The following is a 22,757-nucleotide window of genomic DNA, read 5'->3' on the forward strand; positions in this document are numbered from 1 at the left end:
TGGCCATTAATTAGATAGCTTCTCAGCATACCTTATATACAAATAAATAACAAATAAAATAAATCTACGCACATACACGTGACCCCACATGGACCGTCAGTCGTCACAAAAGAATCTCGTCACCATACTTTTTAATTTCAACACAAATCAACAACCATTATCGAATAACAATGTTATACATTCTCCCAACATTCATAAAACACGTTTGACAATCTCAATTCCCAGGTGATAGAGATCAAAATTGTGAATCGCATGGTTAAAATAAAGTTGCAATAGTTAGTAAAAAGCTTAACATTTGTTTAAGGCGTATCACATGGGGACGAATTAAATTGAATTTTAACACAAATTGGCGAAGGGTCGAGAGGAATTAATTGCATTCAAATGAGATGTTTTGGCTTGGAGCTATCTCAGCCTGATGTAGCGACAACTATATCACACATTAATACATTTTTACTGAGTAAATATTCTATTTCTCTACTAGAGGTAGAAGTAAGATATGATGTGTATATTTAGTTAGTAAAGTATGCGAGTACTGTATTTTGTATGAAAAGAGAGGAAGCCGTAGGCCTTTCAGCAGTCCATTCCTTCTTTCTTGTCTTTTTCCTTATCCTTTACCCCTTAAGAGCGTCCGTAGAAGCACCTACCTCTGTGAACGTTCACGTGCGGAGTTTGTCGCTCAACATCAGACGAACCACAAGCTCGATTGCACGATGTTTATTAATAAATACCATTAATTGTTGCCATAACATTTATTTTACCAGCAGCACAGATAATACAATTCTATACTAGCAAGCAATAAATTACCCATATATAAGCTAACAAAACAACGTACTACGCTAGATGCCACAATTGCAATGTTACACGTCTTCATTTCGCTTTCCGACACGGCTTTTCCACAAAAACTCAACGATGTAATCTATGAAGTAGCCGCAAGCCCATTGAAAGGCGACCAGGAGCAAACAATCGTATGCATTTCTGGGAAAGTATAGAGTTACGAGGCTCGGCGCGGGGGGGGCGCGGCGGCGGCGGGGCCACAAAGACACGACGACAATGTGCATAATCTTGCGCAATCTTAAATATTGGTTTTCGATTTTTGTGTCCGAGCTCGGTCCTATATAGCAATTAGTCCTTACAAAGTTGTAAGTATAACTATTGAGGTTTCGTGGTCTCGAATAACCTTTTATTCGGTGAGATTTCGATCTACAAATGATTAAATTGAACGAAATCAAGGGGCACGCTCCGAGTTGTTTTGTTTGAATTGTTGACATTGTTTTTTATGTGCATCTGGAGTATACATGATCTTTATTCTGTATGTATATTTATAATTCAAAATGCAATATAGCTAATAAAGCATCACTACATAGTATAAGACAAAGTCGCTTTCTTTGTCCCTATGTTTCTCTATGTATGCTTAAATCCTTAAAACTCCGCAACGGATTTTGATAAGTTTTTAATAGATAGAGTGGTTAAAGAGAATTTTTTTTATGCATAACATCTATTAAACTACTCCAAATTTAACGCGTATGAAGCCACGGGCAAAAGCTAGCAGTCTATATATAATAAAGATCCTCACTCAACAAACTAAGCTATTTTTTAAAATTTAATAAATATAAATTTAACACTTTGATAACTTTATTTTTATGTTGTCATGCGTTAGTTTATATCACACAAATATAATATGCATATTTACCATAGTTTCGCTGCATACAAACACATAAAGACGCCGCCAACCTAATCCCATCCAAACACACAATAAACTGGCCACTTGGTTCACGCATCATTGTCCATCACACATCGAAATCAGATATTGCGGAGTGACCAGCTTTGTCCGCTTCTCCATCCCATTGAATAGAAAAACTTCTTAGAAGCCGGGCTTTAGGGATTTGGCGTGTATCGGGCATTGAGAAGGTTATATTATGTTTATGAGATCGTCGGTGTTGGGGCGCGTTATGTGGAATGAATTAAGCTAATATTCGCATTGACTTATTTCATAGATGTCCATACATTGTTGGACATGTTTTCAACTGTCCAAAAATGCATGTCAATTTGTCTTCTATGTTCAATCCTATACTTATCGACCTTTCCAGATCTTGCATACCTTTTTTTTAACTTGATATGATGTGGATTGTGTTTGTTGCTTATAAATATACTAGCTTTTTTGCGGCTTCGCATGTGATATGTTTGGAGTAGTTTAATGGATTCCATTATACATATAACCATTCTCTTGAATCACTCTATGTTTAAAATAAAACATCAAAGTCTGTTGCGTTATTTTAAGAGCTAAACATACAGACACACAGACGGCGGAAAGTGACTTCGTTTTATACTATGTAGTAACTTATGACTAATAGATATACCTACATTTTATTTATAATATGAATCAAGACTTTTTCATAAAGATTATTTCTTATACAATAGAAAAAACAAAAATGAAGAAATTACAATATATGGACAATTAGAATAGGCTATATTGGGTCACCGGTAGGAAGTGTCGGTGTCGGAGTTCGATTCCCGCCGAGTGACGATACCTCCTCTCAATCTACGGCTCTGTTCTGAAAGAGATGGCCGCATATCGATGTTCTTTTATCGATTATTTAGAAAGAGAATAATAAGAATACAATAAACTAACAAAAACTATAACTATTATCATCTATACATTTTAATATCATAAAGCTGAAGAGTTTGTTTGCATGTTTGAACGCACTAAACTATTGGTCCGATTTGAAAAATTCTTTCAGTGTTAGAGAGTCCCTTTATTGAGGAAACTATAGTCTATATTTACCGTGGGTGAAGCCGGGATGCATCGCTAGTAATTAATAAGGAGATTTGGTAGATACTGATTTTGTTTGTAATTTATGTTATGCATATTGTTTAAAAATTGTAACGTGAATTTGTATCATGTACAAATTACTATATAATCATTGTAATCGGTAGTAAACCGTTTTAATTATTATAATAAATATATATAAATACATTCACTGTCATTATTCATTAAATTCGTATTCAGCAGATACGAAGCAAAATCGGTTCAGTGGCGCTTAACATACTCGTCAGCATTGTATTATTGTGTTATTATAGATAGTGTATTCAAGAAATATATAGTATAGACTATAAATAAACACTAATTTAGATAAGTCTAAATAAAATTTTATTAAAACCGTCTTAAAATGGCGTCTGCCACATACGATTGCATTTATGGATAAGAATATTCTATCGATGTTCAGACATACAGGCACCTCACTAGGGGGCGGGTCGAGCGCGCGAAATTGGAGGAAAACTTTCGTAAGGGGAAATAAAATGGGATTGATAAAAATTGGAACCAAGCCGCTCACGCAGAGACGTACTCACAAATGTTTGTGTGTTTTACTGGTTGTACAAACAATTACAAATCAAGTGTAGACAGACACTTGTATATGAATACTTTATTTTTACATCATGAAAAAACCCTGTAGCACTGTGATGTGATAGAAATTAGACAACTTTTAAGCACTGATTATAAAATGAACTTACACTGTATAAATTATGTTTCTCGTTTGCTGTTTTCTGTAGATTTATTACGCCTCAGTGCTTTCATATAAAGTATTTCATAGAAAAGCGACGTAGATAGCTAATGTACAGGAATATTATGAAGAGAAGATATTCAATGTATCCAAAGATGACATCATTTTTTAATATTTAAATTACTGCGCATCTTTGTAATGCCGTTTGCCTCCCACATGTGCTGTTATCACACCTAGTAAATATATAATGCGCCTGATAATATAATACAATCATGATAGAGGCTACGTTAAAACACATTGTTATTATATATTTATTGTTATATCTTTTACATGTTTGTTTATCAGTGACGTCTTTCTATAAAATAGACTGAGTTATCTGTTGGAGCCGGAGGCCCGTTTCCTTTTCCTCACCCGTCCTAGTCCATTCCTTCTTTCCAGTCGTTAATCCTTTCCTTTTCCCTTACCCTATAAAAGCGGGCAGCGCATTCACAGAGGTACTACCATTGCGAATGTATATGGGCGGTGGTGATCGCTTACCATCAGGCGAACCACCAGCTCAGCTGCCCGCTATGACATAAAAAAAAAAAAAAAAAAAAAAGATCACAAACAAATCGCACCAATCCCTCCCTGCGCCATCTGAGGGCTCGAAATTCACTTAGCTTCGTTTGTCGAAGCTTTTCGCCTCTTGAAACTTTTCAATAGCCGGGAATCGAATTCAGTCACCTCCCCCCCCCCTGCCGCCAGCCCCCTCCGGCCCCTCACACCTGACGTGAATGCATGTAACGCTTGCAGTTAAAGGAAAAATGTGGGAAAAACATACACACGTCGGTTAGCAGTGTTTATATTGAATTAATTTATAAATTTTAGCCATTTTGTGTTGTGTCTGAAGTTAAGAAAGAAGAAACAAAAAATACGGAAAGTTAAAACTAAATGTAGAAAACAATAGAAAATAATTACTATTTTACAAGCAAGTAGGCTGAAAACATCATCCATCGCTTTTGGTACAAATATAGTAAAGCAAGGAACTCAATAATTAGTGTTTTAGTTAATTTTCTATACCAAAAGGTGTCCTACATAAATTTATAAGAATCGAAGTCTTTGGTTATCTAACATATGTGTTACTCTTATTATTTATATATTTTTTAGATTTTTCTTTCATACAATCATTTCTTATTATGCGTAATGAACTGTTAATAGAATCGTTTAAATAGTTTTGACGTGGGAGCCGAGCACGCTTCGGCACGAATTGGGCCAGCTCGCACCGGGGAAGTACCACACCCCACAGAAAACCGGCGTGAAATAATAGCATGCTACTGAGTTTCGTTCTGTGAGTGTGGGAGCCGGAGTCCACTTCCTTTTTCTTACCTTCCCAGTCTTTCAATCCATTTGAAGAGGCGTAATATCTTCCGCCTCACCAAATGTTCATGGGCGGTGGTAGCGCTTACCATTCCACCACCTCCACTGCAAATAATTCCTGTCTACGAAATAGATCACCAGTGACCCTGGGGGCACTAAATGACAATTGTCTATCCTATTAATATTATAAATGAGAAAGTTTGTGAGGGATGTGTGGATGTATGCGGTATGTCTGTTACTCTTTCTCGTACAAACTACTGAAACGATTGCAATAAAATTTGGTACGTAGATAGCTGAACAACTGGAATAACACATAGCAACTTTTTATCCCGATATCCCAACGCGATACAGACTTACGCGGGTGAAACCGCGGGGCGCAACTAGTCAGACGAAATAATACAGTCGATTTGTGTACCATCTCCGTTTTAAGAACGTCGGTTGATAAATAAATAACAAACATCCCGCTAATAGCTCCAGTAATGGCTTAACGATGAACATTATGTTTCGTTACAAACACGCGCACAATGCATTGATCCGACTTCACAAAAAAGCGTTAATGCGTTAACTAATCCGAGGGGCGTGAATTGCACGCTAATACGGGGTGTTCAAATTGAAATATCTGTATAAAAATATCGAGTATAGAAAGAATTTGTGTGTTGATTTTTAAGAGCAAAACAATGTTTTTCAAAAGAAGAGACAAAATAGGTTTTAAGACAACAAATGATTTGCTTTTTAAAGCTATACTTAAACGAAAATGCGAAAGTGTGTCCTTTTTATCAGCTTAAACTCAAAAATGTGTTTATTTAAGAAGAATTCTATGACCTTGTATCTTTTTGAATCGTCAAAAAACATAATTTAAAATTTACCACAATAATATTTACGTATATGAAATCGTCTCGCAGGTATATAAGTACGTATTCACATCCAGCTATCCTGGCTAGTTGGTATAACAAGTTAAACAAATCTAAATTAGTTAATGAAGTTGGATTTAATTAAACTTGTGAAAGTGATGTTAGTTTAGGTCGAGCCTGAACTGTAGTACTCATTAAATCTCCGTAATTGTCCCCATTCAGTTTTGATTGAGGATTCTGTATTCATTTAAAAATTAATTAAACATTGACATTATTTATACAAAATCAAATGCTGTTAATTTCAATAATCGGTTTAGAATTATCATTTATTAAAACTAGAAATTAGATTGACTGAAAAAAAAATACCACTTTAAAATAATAAAACTCGTGAAATCAGTCCAGCAGTTTTTATGTTAACATTACAAACATGCAGCAACGTCCTCTTTATAGTTTAATTTTTAGTTTTATAGCATTGAAATGCTTTATAAATGAGAAATTTTGAAAGAATAGAAAAAATTTGATCACGAGGCAGGATTCGAACCTGCGAACCGAGAGGCTAGGCGTTGCTACGGTTAGGCAAGATACGCAGGTTCGAATCCTGCCTCGTGATCAAATTTTTTCTATTCTTTCAAAATTTCTCACTCTTTATAGTTTTTGTAGTGAATCTATAATTCACAAGAAACATTGTACTAATAAGCCATGCTCAAATGTATCTTCGAAACGTCATTGTAAATAAAATCATAAATTGAATAAACACTCTGTATATAAATTTGTCGCATATTCTTTGCACGCATCAAACCGTGAAATGTCGCTTAAACACTACATATCGAGTGTTTCAATTAAAATAATGTAAGCCACAATCACTTTTATCACTTTACATTACGGTACAAAATTGAATACACCAATTATTTTCAAGAAAAAAAAAGTCCTATAGAATAGCCTACGATTCAACATCGAAAGTGAATGTTAAGTAATTGTAATAGGGGCGAATATCGCTTATCATTATATTAATACCACAGACAAAATAACAGTATGAGGTCGTGGTTGAGGTTTAGAAGATTATGCGTAAGCTTATTGTAATATTCGCTAATAATTTAATATTTGTTATAATATTACACTCCATAGATATTTATGGTTATTAGCCCCTTAATATCGGAGGGTAGTGGGTTATTTGTAACGCATTATGAAGGAAAATAATTAGATGCACACATTGATTAGGAGCGGTTCAGTAATTGCATATTTGTTTTACCTACTGGTGATTTTAATTCATTTAATATTACTTGAATAAAATATACAGGCGGTATCTTTATAACAAATATTGATAGATGCTTTCAGCGAAATTATTGTTTAAACATATAAATAATTTAAAATAAATACAAAGCATCTAATCCTCCTGGATGTGAACTGACTAAATTCGCTCCCTTAGATTTCAATGTTGTGACAAAAATATGTTTCGCTAATGGTAAACCAACCAGTTATGTTTACTTGACCAAAAATAAAGCCAAACAAGGACTTTGTTTGAATTTACTTTGAGGTTCAAGATTATTTTAAACAATTTAATTATTTATTTTCTTAGTGCTGTGTGCGCATCTTTAACAAGGGAGCTGGGAGCTGAATAAAATGAAATAATGGTATTCATATACATACATATTATTATCTTAGTTTATATGTATTATAAATTAGGTTTTTTGTTAGCAATGGACTCATAATAATAATAAATAATAACTCATAAACTCGTAGTCAACCGATTTTAAGCAAACACCATTGTCGGTTTGCTCCAACTTAAAAGGTAGGATAGTTTATATTATTATAATAACGATAAATGACTATCCGGACGGAGACGGGGCGTGGAGTTAGTAGTCTTATATATATCATTATGCATAAATTGCAAATTAAAATAAATTACCAGTTTAGTTCCATTTTCCACTTCCATTAATTTTCAATATATTAGAATCTAGAAATTGGCGGTCTGAGCTGTGAATTATTATGAAATGAGGAAGTCATAAAGATGCATCCAGCTTCCGAATGATTGGTATGGGAGAAGTGATGAGAGCTAGCGATATATATATATATATATATATATATATATATATATATATATGTGTGTGTGTGAAATGTTATAATATGTTTTATTTAGTCATGTCTATAAGGTGCTCTTCTTATTCTTATGTACCTGTACATTAAAAAATAGTTAATGCCAACCCGAATTGCATTTTTAAGTACACATTAATTTGACTGGATGGATAACATAATTATTTTTAGATCTTCATAAAATTTAAATCAACCGTAAGACACGTGCGAAAACTTGTAAAACCTGAGGCATCACCTTGTGATAAATTCGCCTGTTATCACTATCTATAGGATATCTATAGAACTGTTAACATAGAATTGCTCCGATTTATTTGCCACTTATTTTTTTTACAAATCTATACTTTCCAAAGATTTTACTAAGCCTATATAGTATAGTAGATGACATATATAAATGTAGGTAGTAGGTACTCTCCTGCATTTAGGTTTTTATATCTAGAAACATCCAGAACGTTCCACTCGCGCCACATCCGTCACAATGAGAACTCGTTAATTGCGTTAAGTTTTCCATTTCCCATTTCCCTGTCGGTCTCTACATTTCATTTCACTTATTATTGTCTAGCACTGCATCATTATTGGCTATTTTATAAGATATAAACTAAACAAATATTAAATCCAGTTAAAAAGCTTATATTATTCGAGGCTTTTATCTATGTATATACAAATCAGTATAGATATTGATGGAATATTTGAAACTTATAACTAATTTTTGCGGTAAATATATAATTTGATGATGAGAAAAAACAATTCAAACACAGGAAGAAATGCGACTCGTGACAGATATTTATATCGTAGTTATCTTAAGATACTTGAATGTTACCTGAGGCGGCGCAGTGGTCCGATCCAAAGAGGTGTTATGGCGGACACAATAATAAATACTCGAGAGAGATTTGCGCAAATTTCCATTGTGTGCGGATTATTTTGTTTGAAAACACGTCGGTTCTGTGATGTTGTAATCACTGGATGCTTTGTGCTCTGCGAAACTACGAATGATACTAAATCTTGGAAAAAAACTTAAGATGGATATTCTGTTATGGATATGAAGTGTTTTGGAAAAAAATTGAGGTGAGCTTATCCGACGGTATAGTAAAAAAATCTCACAGAAAATGTGCGATACATACGTTGTACGTGGATCATTGCATAAACTAATAAATAACATAGGATAAATAAATATTCATTCAAGTATTGAAGTAAGTTTAGTTTTAAACGTTCAATTAACAATACTTCTAAGGTATTATTACATTATTGTGGATTCAATAAGATATTCAATTCCATAGATATATGTAAGGAAAATTCTTAATTTATTTTAAATAGTATTGTTTAAGATAACTTGCTATTAAAATATATAGGTTATTTACCGATTCAAGCGCAACCGTTGTCCAGATTTTTTTTGAGACCCACCACACTTGCCGCAAAGAACTTGCTGTGAGCTGCGAAGGTGACTCAAATGCATGCTGCTGTGCGACGTGTCACTGTCAGTATTTTGTGACATCATTCAAAAAAATCAATGCATAATTTTAAATCTTTACGTTTATCAGTAAAAATCCACAGAATATTGTTTATTCTATTCTTAACATAAAGAGTTATTGTACAAAAAAACACAATGTTTTCTTAAAATTTCATTAAAATTTGTTCAGTGGTTTAAGCTAAGCTTCCAAGCTGTCCAACGACAGGTAGCCAAAATAGGTTCACTTTCATATTTTTGATAAATATACTACTGTACTTATTATTTAATAATACTTTACAAAAATGCTTTCTACTAATTAAACATATAAAGAAATAACTATCTCATAATTTATGTTTATATGAAATCAGTTTTAAAATTAATTTCCACAAAACACGCCAAAATCCACACTAATTCCAAAAAGCGAATCGTTTAGAATCCAACGAATAATCGTTCGCCAATTAAATCGCTTATTTCCTTTATCTCGACGACTCCTTAACGACAAGTCTGCACACTGAAAGCAACTTTATTTCAAACGAATACGACTGAAAGCTGAACTCGTCGTCTCTCCTGAAATATGCTGATTTACGTGCGTATTTGCAATAATAGATTTGAAACTCTACAAGTAGGGAATAAAGAGCATTTTTCGCTGTTAAGTATAGATGAGTGGAGGTAAATGGGAAATTGTTAGCTAACTGAGCGACGATGGAATAAAACAACTCTTTGCGCTAATAATGAGAAAGTTCGAGCAGAGTGATGCCGGCGTAGACGCAGACGCACCGATGATTTTGTGGCTTACCTCATGTTACTTATTGCGATGTATTTTATGATATATTGTGATGTAAAACTTTTTATAAATGTCATTGTTGATACGTCCATCTTGATTAGTTTATATATATATATTGTCTCTATACTATTTTTTAAAGAGAATGACCATTTAGAGACCATAATACAGAGTGAGAATGATAATATTATAGAGTCGGAGTCTATATGAATATTATGTGTGTGTTACACCTGGACCATTGTAGATGGCGCTTTTATGCTGTTTTGGTAGAGCTTCACCAACATAGAGCTAGTTTCAACATTTATGGTAGAGATGGCGCGTGTGATTTGGCAGTATTTGTTGAAGTCGCGCTATTGAAATGTTATTCAGCAAAGGATAAGAACTTTGGACGATGTGACCAAATCATACTTACCTGGCGTAGGGGACACCGTGATCAGGAAGGCGGTTCCCCCAGAGCGAGGCCCCTCCATTGCACTGCGGCGGGGTTGACCTCTGCGATTATCCCTAATGTGGATAACTCGGACGCGTAATTTTTGGTAGTGGGGACTGCGTACGCGCCGTCTCCCCTTTATAAAGACATATTATTCACCGGAGTAGTAACTCCGCTAGCCACTAAACTTGACCTACTATCATGTCATTAGATCCATTAATATTTAAATTAGCAGATTCTTCAGACTTCAATCGTATGGCACTTATTGAACAACATAATATTGGTATGTGAAATAAATTGAAAAGATTAGTAGACAAATAAAAGAATAATAATGTAGAGCATTTACATTAAATAGGTTTTCTCAAAAGCCTGTATACTCAGCGAACACTGTAGCAAAAACATTCGAGTAATAAATACTATTTATATCTGCATACCTAAATATTTCGTTACCTAAGTATTTAAATACTGCAAGTCTCGACAAAATGGACAACATTGATTGTCTAATTAATTAATATATTTGGTTACTTGTTTACTTAAACAGGTACACGGAAAGGAAGGTAAGTACATAATATGTACTTTTATTTGCAAAAGTCTTTCAGTGCTAGATAGCCTTTTATAGAGGAAGGCTATAGGCTATCGCTTGTATAACTTACAAACATATATATTCTTATAAAGCTTTGGATGCAGCTTTTTATTGATAAAAGAATTTTTCAAATCCATCGAGCAGTTCTTGAATTTAATTAGAAACAAATGAACCCATTATAATTTAAAATGTATAATTTGAAATGCAATTATAACACTTTCTTCGTTTCTAATTCGAGTGTCTGTCTGCAAGTTACTCTACGCTCGAGTAACGGATTGCAGCGGGCGCTAACTAGGCCCTTATTGAGGATGTACAGACAGACGACAGACGGTTTGTTTATATCACTCATTATTGAGCTTGCTTTCACTTTGCTTATTTTGAAAAATACCTATACTTGTAGTTCTTGGTGGTCTAAAGAAGACTATGTGATAGGAGACTAGAATACAATTGGTTTTATGCGCTTTTTGTTTAGGAAATACACTCAGTTTTAATAAAACTGGTTTAAATTAAAGAAATTGTGAAAACCTTAGTTTGGCCCAGTATAGTATTAGTTATTTGTGATTTATCTGTTTAATTCACACACAGAGATCCATATAAAATACAAGAAGACATGTTAATAAACAACTTAAATATATGTTAGTATTCGGTACAGTTCAGGTACTTTAGTTCGGGTGTCTCGTTTAACGTCAAGTTTAAAACAATGCAATAGCGCCAAAAATACTGACTGCTTTAGCTAAGACTGGTAACTGACATTGCGTTCAGAAACTTGAAACTATATAATTGACTCACACTTGGATTGAATACGGTTTGCAAAATAAAAAAAATAATTATATATTATTAAAAAATAATTATATAAAAAAATAATAAATTAAGTTAAACCAATGTAATACTGAAAGATAAATATATCCATGCTATACGTAGTGTCTAGTATTGTAAATAGTGACAATATACAATAAATCATTATTTATTCACGTTATCTTTCATTTACTTAAAACGTTTTTGCAACATATGTTGAACAATGGAATCCTATTTATTATAGAATAATGGACACGTACCAACTACTATTCTTATATTGTCATCCTTTCATGAAATTTACATTATTATTTAAAGATTTCCAGTGTGAGCTTGTCAGTTAAAATTGTTAGAGAAATGAAAACCGGATCAATTAGTAAATAGCTATTTATTATCAAATAGGTGATAAAACTACTGCAAATGTAAATTAATAACAGACAATAACATTATTTACCAAATTTCCTGTCCTCTATAGCGCCATCTTGTATCCAGTAGAACTACAGTTTTAAATTATACTCATTTTCAGTAGTAAAAATTTTAATCTCATTAATTACTTAATTAATATTTAACATAAATTTCAATATTTACATAAATTAGCTGTGATGACTTATATATTAGATTTACATATATTTCTTAAATTAAAATAATATTTTACAGTAAAAGTATTTATTCTAGCGACATCTATGTGATAATCTACAAAAACCACATTACTAAACTTTCAAGTATTAAGGACTTACTTGAAGAAAAAAACAACAATTTCGAAACAACTTAACCAAGAATTGAAAAATTGCTTCTAGAATATAAAAGAAAAATAACTCATACTCTCTAATTAATACAGATCTAAAGAACCTTACGTACAATATTATACTCGTATATTGAAAACAGCGTCATCTATCTTTTCTTACTTAATTAGATAATTCATTACGCAACCCATCAAAAATTTCATAAGTAGTATCTGCAATCGTCAATAGTATTTTTAGGAACTAGTATGGTATTATATTATTTGTTTAGGTAATGATTAGCTTAGATAACACAAAAAAAAAACGTGTGTGTGCGATTCACACACGATTGAAGTGAAACTTCAGTAAATCGTAGTATGTATATTTCTGTCTCATTCTTTGCCGGCTTCATTCTACACATTTTTGTATTTGTGTCTCTTACCTGTCGTTTTTCCGTTGCATCAGGTTTGAAATCACAACGATTCTAAAGAAGTTTCACTTCAATATAGAACAATTAGTATTGCTAATAGCGCCATCTGTAATCGCGTTTTTTAATTTTAGTTGCATAAGAACATGCAATTCTTTATTAAGAATTATATATTATACAGAGTTGAATTTTATAATACCACCTAAAGGGATTACACTTTTAATACCGAAGATAGAAAATTTTCCTCGAAGGAACTATGAGAGAAAACTGAATTCAAAGATTTTACTGCATCGATCATTACTAGATGAGTTTACCTCGTTCAAAGGGTCCGCTAGCCGTCAGTGGCGCGCAGGCGGCGCGGCGGGCGCGCGCTCTCGGCGCGCAGCACGTCGCGCAGGCGCTCGGCGGCGCCGCGCAGCGCGGCCAGCGGCGCGCGCGTGAACGTGAGCCGCACGTGCGGCGCGGGGGCGCGCGTCGCGAACGTGAACGCCTGCCCCGGGCACACCAGCAGCCCGTGCGACAGCGCCGTACGGAACGCCTGGTGGCGATATTGTTCAACTTACATGAAAATTAATACATAAGAAAGAAGAAAAAGAAAGGAAAAAACGTTTATTGCAACTTAAGACACACATTGAAAAATACGGCAATAATAATAACACTAAGAAATGAACAAACACGTAACAGTTCAATATGAGTAAAAAGTACATAAATCATTATAAAAGTAAAGGAAATACACGCACATATGGAATAGTAAGTCCATCAGTATGCGCAATTTCAGGACAAGATTGGATATGGAGAATAATCGTTTGGACTACTAAATAATAAAGATAAACATGGCAGAAAGAACTAAAAGGAAAAGCTCGTAAAGGGACAAAGTAGATATAGTATGTTCAGGTTGAGCAGAGAGGCTCACCATATCGTAGGCGTCGGGGACGTCGTGCAGCGTGAGCCAGTAGAAGAGGCCGGCGCGCGGCGTGTCCCAGCGCGCGAACTGCGGCAGGTCGCGCGCGCCCGCCAGCGCGGCGCCCAGCGCGTCGCGCCGCTGCCGGCACAGCGCGCGCGTGCGCTCCACGTGCGCCGCCAGCGAGCCGCGCGCCTCCAGCACGCGGTGCAGGATAACCTGCCCACCCGCAACACGTTGTTGGTATGGACGCCTGATGGTAAGCGCTACCACCGCCCATGAACATTTGAAGAGGCGTAAGCGATTGCGCCACCTTACGCCTCCACAAATGGTTTGCCGAATTTCCATAAAAGGGATTAAGAAAGAATTAACGAAAGGAATAAAGGAAAGGACTGGCAAGGGTAAGGAAAAGGACACGGGCCTCCGGCTCCCTCACTCGCCGAACGAATCACAGTAATATGCTACCATTTCGCAGTTCGTTTTTACTTATATACTCCCTAAATATAACATGCCCAACCCTTTCTTAAATGGGAAAATATTTTATAAGATACGGGCTCGGGGAAAATTTTTGCCAAACCCTGCCCCTATACTACATAATATATTCAATATGAACGATGTATGTATAGCATATAGCATAGGTGTAGCACGAGCAAGAGGTTATAGCACGTGTGCATAGTTTGTTGCATATTATGTTATTTGCATAATTTTAAATCTGAAATCCGTCAGCCAGCATGAAGCGTGGGTGCTTAATAAATCATTACGACTCATCCGCATCGATCTAATTTTACCATAATACGCCATATTTACCATGACCAGTATAGAAGTCTGGCCTTGGGTACTCTTTTTAATGTATATAATATTATGTCATGGAATCAAATAAGTAACTAGAGTTCAAATCTAGCTTACTTTGACTTTTACTACGTACATACTTGATTAACTTAGCCTCTGCGGAACTTTTTTCGTGAAATAATATTTATGATAATACTATACATCAGTTATGATATAATCATTTAAATTAATGACAAACAGACTGCCCTCAATTGTTTTCCTTGATAGGCTTCCGCACACCTAGTAAATTCCCTAGGAAGCCGGCCCCACTATTATCGGTACCAGTCATGAGGACTACGTTGGGTTCCTTCTCCCCCATGCCACGAATATGTAAAAAATATAATGGATTTATAAACCAAACATTAGATATACATTTTGACACAATCGGGAAATTTAAAAAGACGCTGAATATGATCAACCTTGTCAGTGTATAATTATGTACCAACTAATTTTTTTCCTAGTTATAAGTTTTAAAAATGTCATGAATTTACCTATATATTAATGGATTATGTTAAATTTACACTTCTTTTACTGATTTTTATGTACTATTTACTGTTATATTATTATTATTACTTTTTATGAAATAATTAATTTGTATTGTGCATGCTGTGCTCATTTTTTATTGATTCATTATGACATATATATTTATATAATTTTTTGTATCATCACATGAAAATGTATCGATGTACAATTGCTAATGAGCCTTAATAAAATAAAAAAAAATAATAAATCAGTGACAGTGAAAAAAATTGATTTTTTTAAATATTACTGCAGTATAATAAACTTAATATAAAGACAGCGTAAAATTTATTGGTCTGTAATGTCGATTGTTTTATAACTTAATTGCATTTATATTACGCATATTTCACCAAATTGTGGTATCATTATCATTGACCTTGTACAGCGTCAACGCATTTGATAGCACACGGCCAAGGACAGTATATTTTACATAATAGTTTCACGATAATTGACTTTAACAGGAATTAATTAGTCCAATTTTCCGCCTTCGCTTGTATTATCCGATCTTGATTTATTATTTCACATCTTGTAATGTAATTTACTAACAAAAAGTATTTAGATATTTTTTGAAAATATCGCTGAATCGTTTAACAACTGCAACGCTTTTTTATCATAGCGGGCGACTGAGCTTGTACTTCGCCTAGTGAAAAGCGACCACCATGACCACATGACGATGTCCATGAACATTAGCAAAGGTAGTGCCTCTGCGAATGCGCTGACCGTTTTAAGGAGAAAGGGATAAGGAAAGGATTGACGACGGGTAAGACGGAATGGACTGGGACGGGTGAGGAAAAGAAAACTAACCTAAGGCTTCCCCACTCACCATACAGAAACATCGTGGCATGCATCTACATCTACTACATATCTGGTGTGGTACTTCCCCGGTGCGAGCTGACACTAAAAACTTTTCTGGAAATGTGTCTCGAAAATAATGTATTACTAGGAAATAATTCACACTACTGATAGGCACTGACAATATGTTGATATACTTGATATATTTATTTTTGTGTTGGTGTAAATAATTGTAGGCTATTCTAAATAAATTAATTAATAAAGTAATATGCCCATTACTGAATTGTGTTGGAATATATGAGCCGTCAGTGGCAGTTAAGTTGTTTTATTTGTTTTAATACACTTGGGCTTCCAATCGTGTTAACGTTTTTGTGAGATAGTAAGTTTGTTCGAAAATGTTCTATTATGTCTGCAGGGGGATCAGTTTAGAATTAAGATAAGGTTTTTCTAATATTCTATCATGTAATATGACGTGGAGTGGTGCGGTATGGTGTGGCGTATCGTGTGGTGGCGTCACCTGCGCGAGCGTGCAGGGATGCAGCAGCTCGGCCTGCATATGCAGCTCGGCGCGGTGCAGCAGCGGGGCGGGCAGCGTGGCCCAGGCGCCACGCAGCCCCGCGCACACCACCTTGGACACCGAGTCGAGACGGATCACGCGACCGCATTGGTCCATTGATAGGAAACTGGGGGGACGCGTCTGAAATATGTATATCAGCCGTTTAATAAACAGCCTAGGCGCTGATCAGAATTTAGCGATGGCTTCGTACTTGTATCGTAAACTAGTATTATGAAGTGTACGGCGTGGTAGACCCGTACAGAGTATTTTGAAATAATTCATAAATAGAAGAATTAAGCTTTGGTTAATGGTTATGAGTACGCGCGACTTGTATGGTGATCGAATGCGAACGGGATGTAATCTAAAATGACGCGTATCAGCGTAAAATGCTGACAGCAACGTGATGCACGAACACCTTTCTTGAAGGTAATGCAGTTTTAAAGTTCATTTTGAGTTGTAAAGGTCATTTTATTTGTTAGGGGACTAGCCTACTTAACTTTACAAAATGAATCACCACTTGCTGGTAAAAGCACTCATTATAATTGAAGCTGATGAGGAAGAGCTAACGACTTATTGCAACAACATTTAGATTAAATTTTGCTTAAAGATAGATTAGAATCTGAATCAGCACAGTTACTTGTTAGTCATTTACACTACAGAAGAGTCGGGGGCTAAGCTAGTATAATATTTATAGTAGCTTTTGATCCAATCATGTTATATGACGTTTAAAAACACAAGATTACAAAAAATTACAATATTTTGACATAACAAATGTTTTACCTTTTTCGATAAACCCCCATCGATAAAGATAACCCCTAAGTGATAGCTTTTAGTTTATTAAATATTTTGATTCATTCTTTGCATCGTCATGATGGTATTTTTTTACCCACGATATTGGTATGTCAATATTAATAAAAGTGTTAAGGTATTTTGTATTATTTAAATGATTAAGAAATTGAAAGTCGTCAAAATTGAATTGTTTTTATGAAGCCGATTAAATTGTTGTGATTATTTATTGTTGATACTTAATTAGTTCAATCAGATTTAGCTGTGAATCATGTCTCATTGGAAGTTAATTATCAGTTCTTATCTATGTTATTTGTATTTCCTTATTTGTTTACTATTAAGTATAATTTTAATGTTGTGTTAATTATACTGTATCGTATATTATTAGTTAATTTCATAAAATATAATATAGTACTTTTTTCGTGACTCGTCTACTGCGTATATGTTGTGAAATACAAAGCCCATATTTATAAATATACTTTTTGTTAAAAAGTTGCATGAGCAAAATACGTCGAAATTTATAGCGGTTTACGTGTGTAGACAGTTTTTTAACCTTATACACTTTAAAATATATATCGCATTATAAAACTAAATAAGGAAGTGACACATACAGAATTTTATTTAAATGTGTTATAGAATTGTTTGATATCTTTAGTGGCCCTTGAATTTTAGTAATTATAAGAAAACGAGATCAATTTGTCATGAAAATTAAGTATCAGATATTTTAACCTGCAATTATTCCTTATGAATTTTCCTTCTAAGTAATAGCATTAAAAAATGCAACATTTTGAAGGCCTACTTATCGAACACACGTTACAACACAAAAACACCACAAGCAAATCATAATGTGAAGTTCATACTCACATCAGTATAATTCAAGAACGCGTATGGATCGTCTTCCACAATCAGAAAGTCGTATTTACATGCTAGCTCGTATATCTGTCTTCGTCTGTGAGCCGGCAGAACTGTTCCAGTGGGGTTATTCCCCGTGGGTATGGTGTAGAGAAGACGGGGCATGCGTTGACCTAGAGCTGAGCGCTGAGAGAGACACTCTTCTAGTAGAGAGGGGATGAGACCATCCTCATCCTCTGGGATGGCGAGGATTTCTGGGTCGTACGGACGGAGCTGGAAATTTTTTGATTATTTAACTTTAAGCTGATAGTTTGATACGCTATTTTCAATAATCTATCACTTGTCTGGAGAATCCCAGACTCAAAGAATCACTAAATAGCTACAGCATGCTTCGAAGGTAACATACCGCGCTATTGAACCCGGTAAATGTGAACTCAGTGGTGATGACGGGATCCCCAGGGTCCACGAGGAGGTCCACGCACTGGTAAATGCCGTGCTGGCTGCCGTTGGTGATGAGCACGTCGCGCTCCAGTGGGGGCGGGCGGTGGACATCTTGTTGAAACTCACGGAGGAGCGACAGCAGACTTGGTAACCTTAAAGGTTTAAATCTTAGTTTTTTAGCATCGAAATGCTTTATGAGAAATTTTGAAAGTATTATTTATTTAATTTTTAGTTTTATAGCATTGAAATGCTTTATAAATGAGAAATTTTGAAAGAATAGAAAAAATTTGACCACGAGGCAGGATTCGAACCTGCGTTTCTTGCCTAACCGTAGCAACGCCTAGCCTCTCGACCACCCGTGATACTAAGATCACTATCTATTCTATTCTTTCAAAAAATTTCTCAGTATTATTTATGATCAAATTTTTTCTATTTCTTAAAACTTTCTCAACCTTTAAGTTGCCTTAGGCAATCAGGAGAAGATTAATCTTAAGGATGCATATTCCTGTCGTTCAGAAATTTTGAAACGATAAAAATATTTGTTAAACAATACGCAGAGTGATTGTTAACATATATACAAATATTTGTGGGATTGAAACGATATTGAAAGAGGTCTATGTATAGTTTTGGGCAGAGTTATATAGTTAGTTAACAGTTAGTGATTTATATACAGATCATGACAGAAGGGAGCAATAGGGAAAATAATAAAATATTGTTTGAGATAATATTTATAAATACTACATTTAATATTTGTGATCATTATCACGCAAAAACCGTTGAACTGATTTTGACGAAATTTACGATTTAAATAGAGAATTGCATAATATAACAGCTCAGTTTCTTTTTCACCAGGTATATTTCAGCCATATGAAACATCAACTCAACTTGTATTCTATTTTGAATCGATACCTACCCCTGAGATGGCAAGTACTGCAGAGACATATCCAACTCATCCCCTTCCAGCAGAATCTTCCCCCCAGTCTTGGTGCTGATCTCGATCCGGTCGAAGGGAAAGATCTGCTCATTGGGCATTCCCTCCGCCAACGAGATCATTTCCTTGCCGATCTTGTAGGCTAGGGATGCTGGAAATGTTCGTCTTGAAATTATATTCGTAATCCTAATATAAGTTATTTGTCACTTTGTCCGCGATGGACTCCTAAACTGCTCAATCGATTTTAATCCAATTTGTACATCATTTGCAGTTTGATCCAATTTATAAGATATATTGTATATTAATTCAATAACGATAAATAACTACCCGGGCGGAGCCGAGGCGTGCAGCTAGTTATGTGTATATTTGTGATTGTACTTCATCACCTAGTAAAATAATGAATTACTCCGCCAGCAAATTATGTATTTAGTAAGATTATTTACTTAAGAGATATGAATATAAAGATTGTTTATTCAAAGCTTATTTTTTTTCTGCAAAAAAAAATTGGGGCGGCTTTGTTAATTCTTAATATTATTTTAATACTAGAAGCTCGTCCCGGGTGTCAAAATTTCTGGTTTATCCCAAGAGAGCATTTATTTGGAATAAAGTTGATGTTTTAAAAAATAAATAAATAATTCTCTATCATCTAAGTCAGCTCATACTGCGTCTATATACCAAATTTCATCAAAATCCGTTCTGTAGTTTCAGCGTGATTTACGGACAAACAAACTTTTACACTTATATTGTATTGTGGTAGCCGGTCCTTTATGTTCATGTCATATATCGATTTTAACGGTTTTAAAATCGATTATAGCGTTGTAGTCAATAGACTATTGTATAACGCGTTGTGTTGCGTCAGAATATCGGGTCACAGTGATAGCGGGTCAGTTACATAATGATAACAGTTTTTCTGGAAACGCGTCTGATATGAGAATTCGCAATCATTTCATTTAAATTGGTTCATTGACTTTTATTAAAGTATATATGCTTTGAGTTTAGTGTATTCTATACGACAATAAATAATCATTTTGCGGAGAACATTGTTGGCAATTACGATTAGTGTAGTACTTTTGTAAGGATATTAATTATAAGTGAAATAGTTTTGTTTGTTATTTTAAATGAATGAATGAAGCGTAGCTTAACCACATATAATATCTTACTATAGTAGTTATGATATACTATATAAATTGAAATGTTTTTGTTCAAAACCTTATGAAGTCTATAAATTAATAATGCTTTTACTGTATTAAAGGAATAGAAAAAAAGATATTCAATTGGGATTCCAACCGGGGTCTTTTGTCTGTCTGACTCTAACATATTATAATATGCTAGGATTTTTAAATTGTGTTAAATATTTGAAACAAGACTATATCACAGCAAAGAGAAGATCTATTGAGTATATAATATAAGTTTTTGAGCACTTTCAAAAAGGTAAAATTTCATCACTTTTAATAATATTAATGAAGTTTTTTAAGAATATTTATAATGTTAAAAACACAGACAGAATGCTGTTACCATTATTATATTGTTAACATCAAGGTCAAGTGTGTGGCCTGTGGTAGATTACAACTTGACCTCAAAACAATGAGATGACGTGACAATTAATATTAATAAATTAAAATGAAGGACTTGATCTAATATATATGTGTATTCTACAAATATTTTATTATCTACACACAATACGAAATATCAATTGAAAATTAATAAAATATGCATATAAATAAGTATGCAATTTTATAACACCCTATTTGATTAATTTATTTTACGTATACCAGATTTTCGTTCTGTACTGGTTTATTGCATTTTAGCAAAATAGTCGTGGCGATATTGATCCTTATTTGTCCAATGTAAATGTAATTATTTACTATAAGCGAATGAACTAACAACACGTTTGAATATTATTGTATGGACAAAAGATTATTATAACATATATCGTCGTAATTTAATTGATTAATTTGCTTCTAATTAATATCAATACTTACTCATAGATCGAGTGATCGCCGGTTCTCGCTTCATGGACCGCTGGCTGATGAATCTGCTGTAGTCCTTTTCATCCAGGACTCGATACCTGTCCTTGAAGTCGTAGGTCTCGTCGCCGTACAGACATAGTATATCTTCCACTTTTTGAGAACTCTTTCTAATCACTGAATACAGAGGACGAACCCCGTTCAACTTCAAACACGAAACTAGCATTTTGACTTCCTATAACCTTTTCAAATATAAAAAATAATATAAACCTTATTCGCGCGGTTTGGATTTTTTTCGTTTTAATTTTTTTTTCTTCACGTAATTAGCGGCCTGTGATTTTAGGAATGATGCAATTCGCAATTTTCTTTTTATTAGAAAAAATAAAATTATTTATTACGGTTCGTTTAAGAAATAAGTTTGTTAAGAAATAAACGACACGCGTAATGTCTCAATTAATAGCGCAAAAATACATCATAATTATTGAGATATATAATTTTATTTCAATTAAAATCGAACACAATAAACGATTAGCGTGGACCGAATAATAATATCGTGTGGTAAGTTGCCCAAACGTGATAAACACAAAAATGTTTTTGCCATATTCATTGATTATGAAGTTCCGTTGATAAACTTTGTGTAAACATTTATGTTATTACATTAATTAATCGTGCAAAAGCTTTATGTGCCTCGTCTAAGATCCTTGTCTCATGCATAGTCAACAGGTGGGTAGAAATGAATTAGTATTAACGTAACGTAATTAGTAGTAATTAAATATTAGTTATAGTTTCAACTTTAAGTTGGCATTTCTTCAAATCGATTATAACAGGCAGATTTGCTTTTGTAATTTTATTAGAATTTATCAAACTTTTAACTAATAAGTATCGGAATCTCCGGACGCATTCCATTTTCCAGTGAAGCGTCGCTACCTCAACATGAGGAAATACACTTAATGCGGCTTTTTAAAAACAGAAACAGAGAGAAGAAAGCCTGAAGCTTTTTCTTACAAAACGGCAATTTATTTTAGGATATAAAACATATTATAAGTAGTTAAAATACTTATTTAATAAATTCATATTGCTTTACGTCAGTCTTAATAAAATTAATTAAGCCTTGCCTTGATTCGTCGCATATCGTGTCCTGACATTTAACGGGTGATGTTTTTATACTTTTAATAGAAAGTGTAATACTTTTATGGATAAATTTTAACCA

General features: G+C 34.2%; 1 protein-coding gene and 1 non-coding gene across 2 annotated transcripts; one reads left to right on the plus strand and one right to left on the minus strand.

Moving 5' to 3' along the window:
* Positions 1–10,427: 10,427 nt before the first annotated feature.
* On the plus strand, positions 10,428–10,589 carry LOC119836842. The gene has a single exon (XR_005288124.1). It is a non-coding gene; the product is annotated as a U1 spliceosomal RNA (small nuclear RNA).
* Positions 10,590–13,020: 2,431 nt separating this feature from the next.
* LOC119836704 (kynurenine/alpha-aminoadipate aminotransferase, mitochondrial) lies at positions 13,021–22,551 on the minus strand. The gene is made up of 7 exons (XM_038362129.1): positions 21,563–22,551; positions 19,563–19,731; positions 18,615–18,801; positions 18,221–18,481; positions 16,532–16,711; positions 13,888–14,094; positions 13,021–13,512 (listed from the first exon to the last, which is right to left on the minus strand). Exons 1-7 carry the CDS (start codon positions 21,771–21,773, stop codon positions 13,306–13,308), a joined length of 1,422 nt encoding a protein of 473 aa, XP_038218057.1. The 5' UTR covers positions 21,774–22,551; the 3' UTR covers positions 13,021–13,305.
* Between the last annotated feature and the right edge of the window lie 206 nt (positions 22,552–22,757).

The sequence above is a fragment of the Zerene cesonia genome, chromosome 25 (assembly GCF_012273895.1).
Source record: "Zerene cesonia ecotype Mississippi chromosome 25, Zerene_cesonia_1.1, whole genome shotgun sequence".
In the NCBI taxonomy this organism is placed as follows: Eukaryota; Metazoa; Arthropoda; class Insecta; order Lepidoptera; family Pieridae; genus Zerene; species Zerene cesonia.

Bases quoted from the DNA above. Each gene is read 5' to 3' on its own strand.
- LOC119836704 (XM_038362129.1), bottom strand. From the start codon at position 21,773: ATGCTAGTTTCGTGTTTGAAGTTGAACGGGGTTCGTCCTCTGTATTCA. The intron at 16,712-18,220 runs GTGAGTATGAAC...TACATATTTCAG, and splicing joins CGTTCTTGAATTATACTGAT to ACGCGTCCCCCCAGTTTCCT. The intron at 13,513-13,887 runs GTGAGCCTCTCT...TATCGCCACCAG, and splicing joins TCCCCGACGCCTACGATATG to GCGTTCCGTACGGCGCTGTC.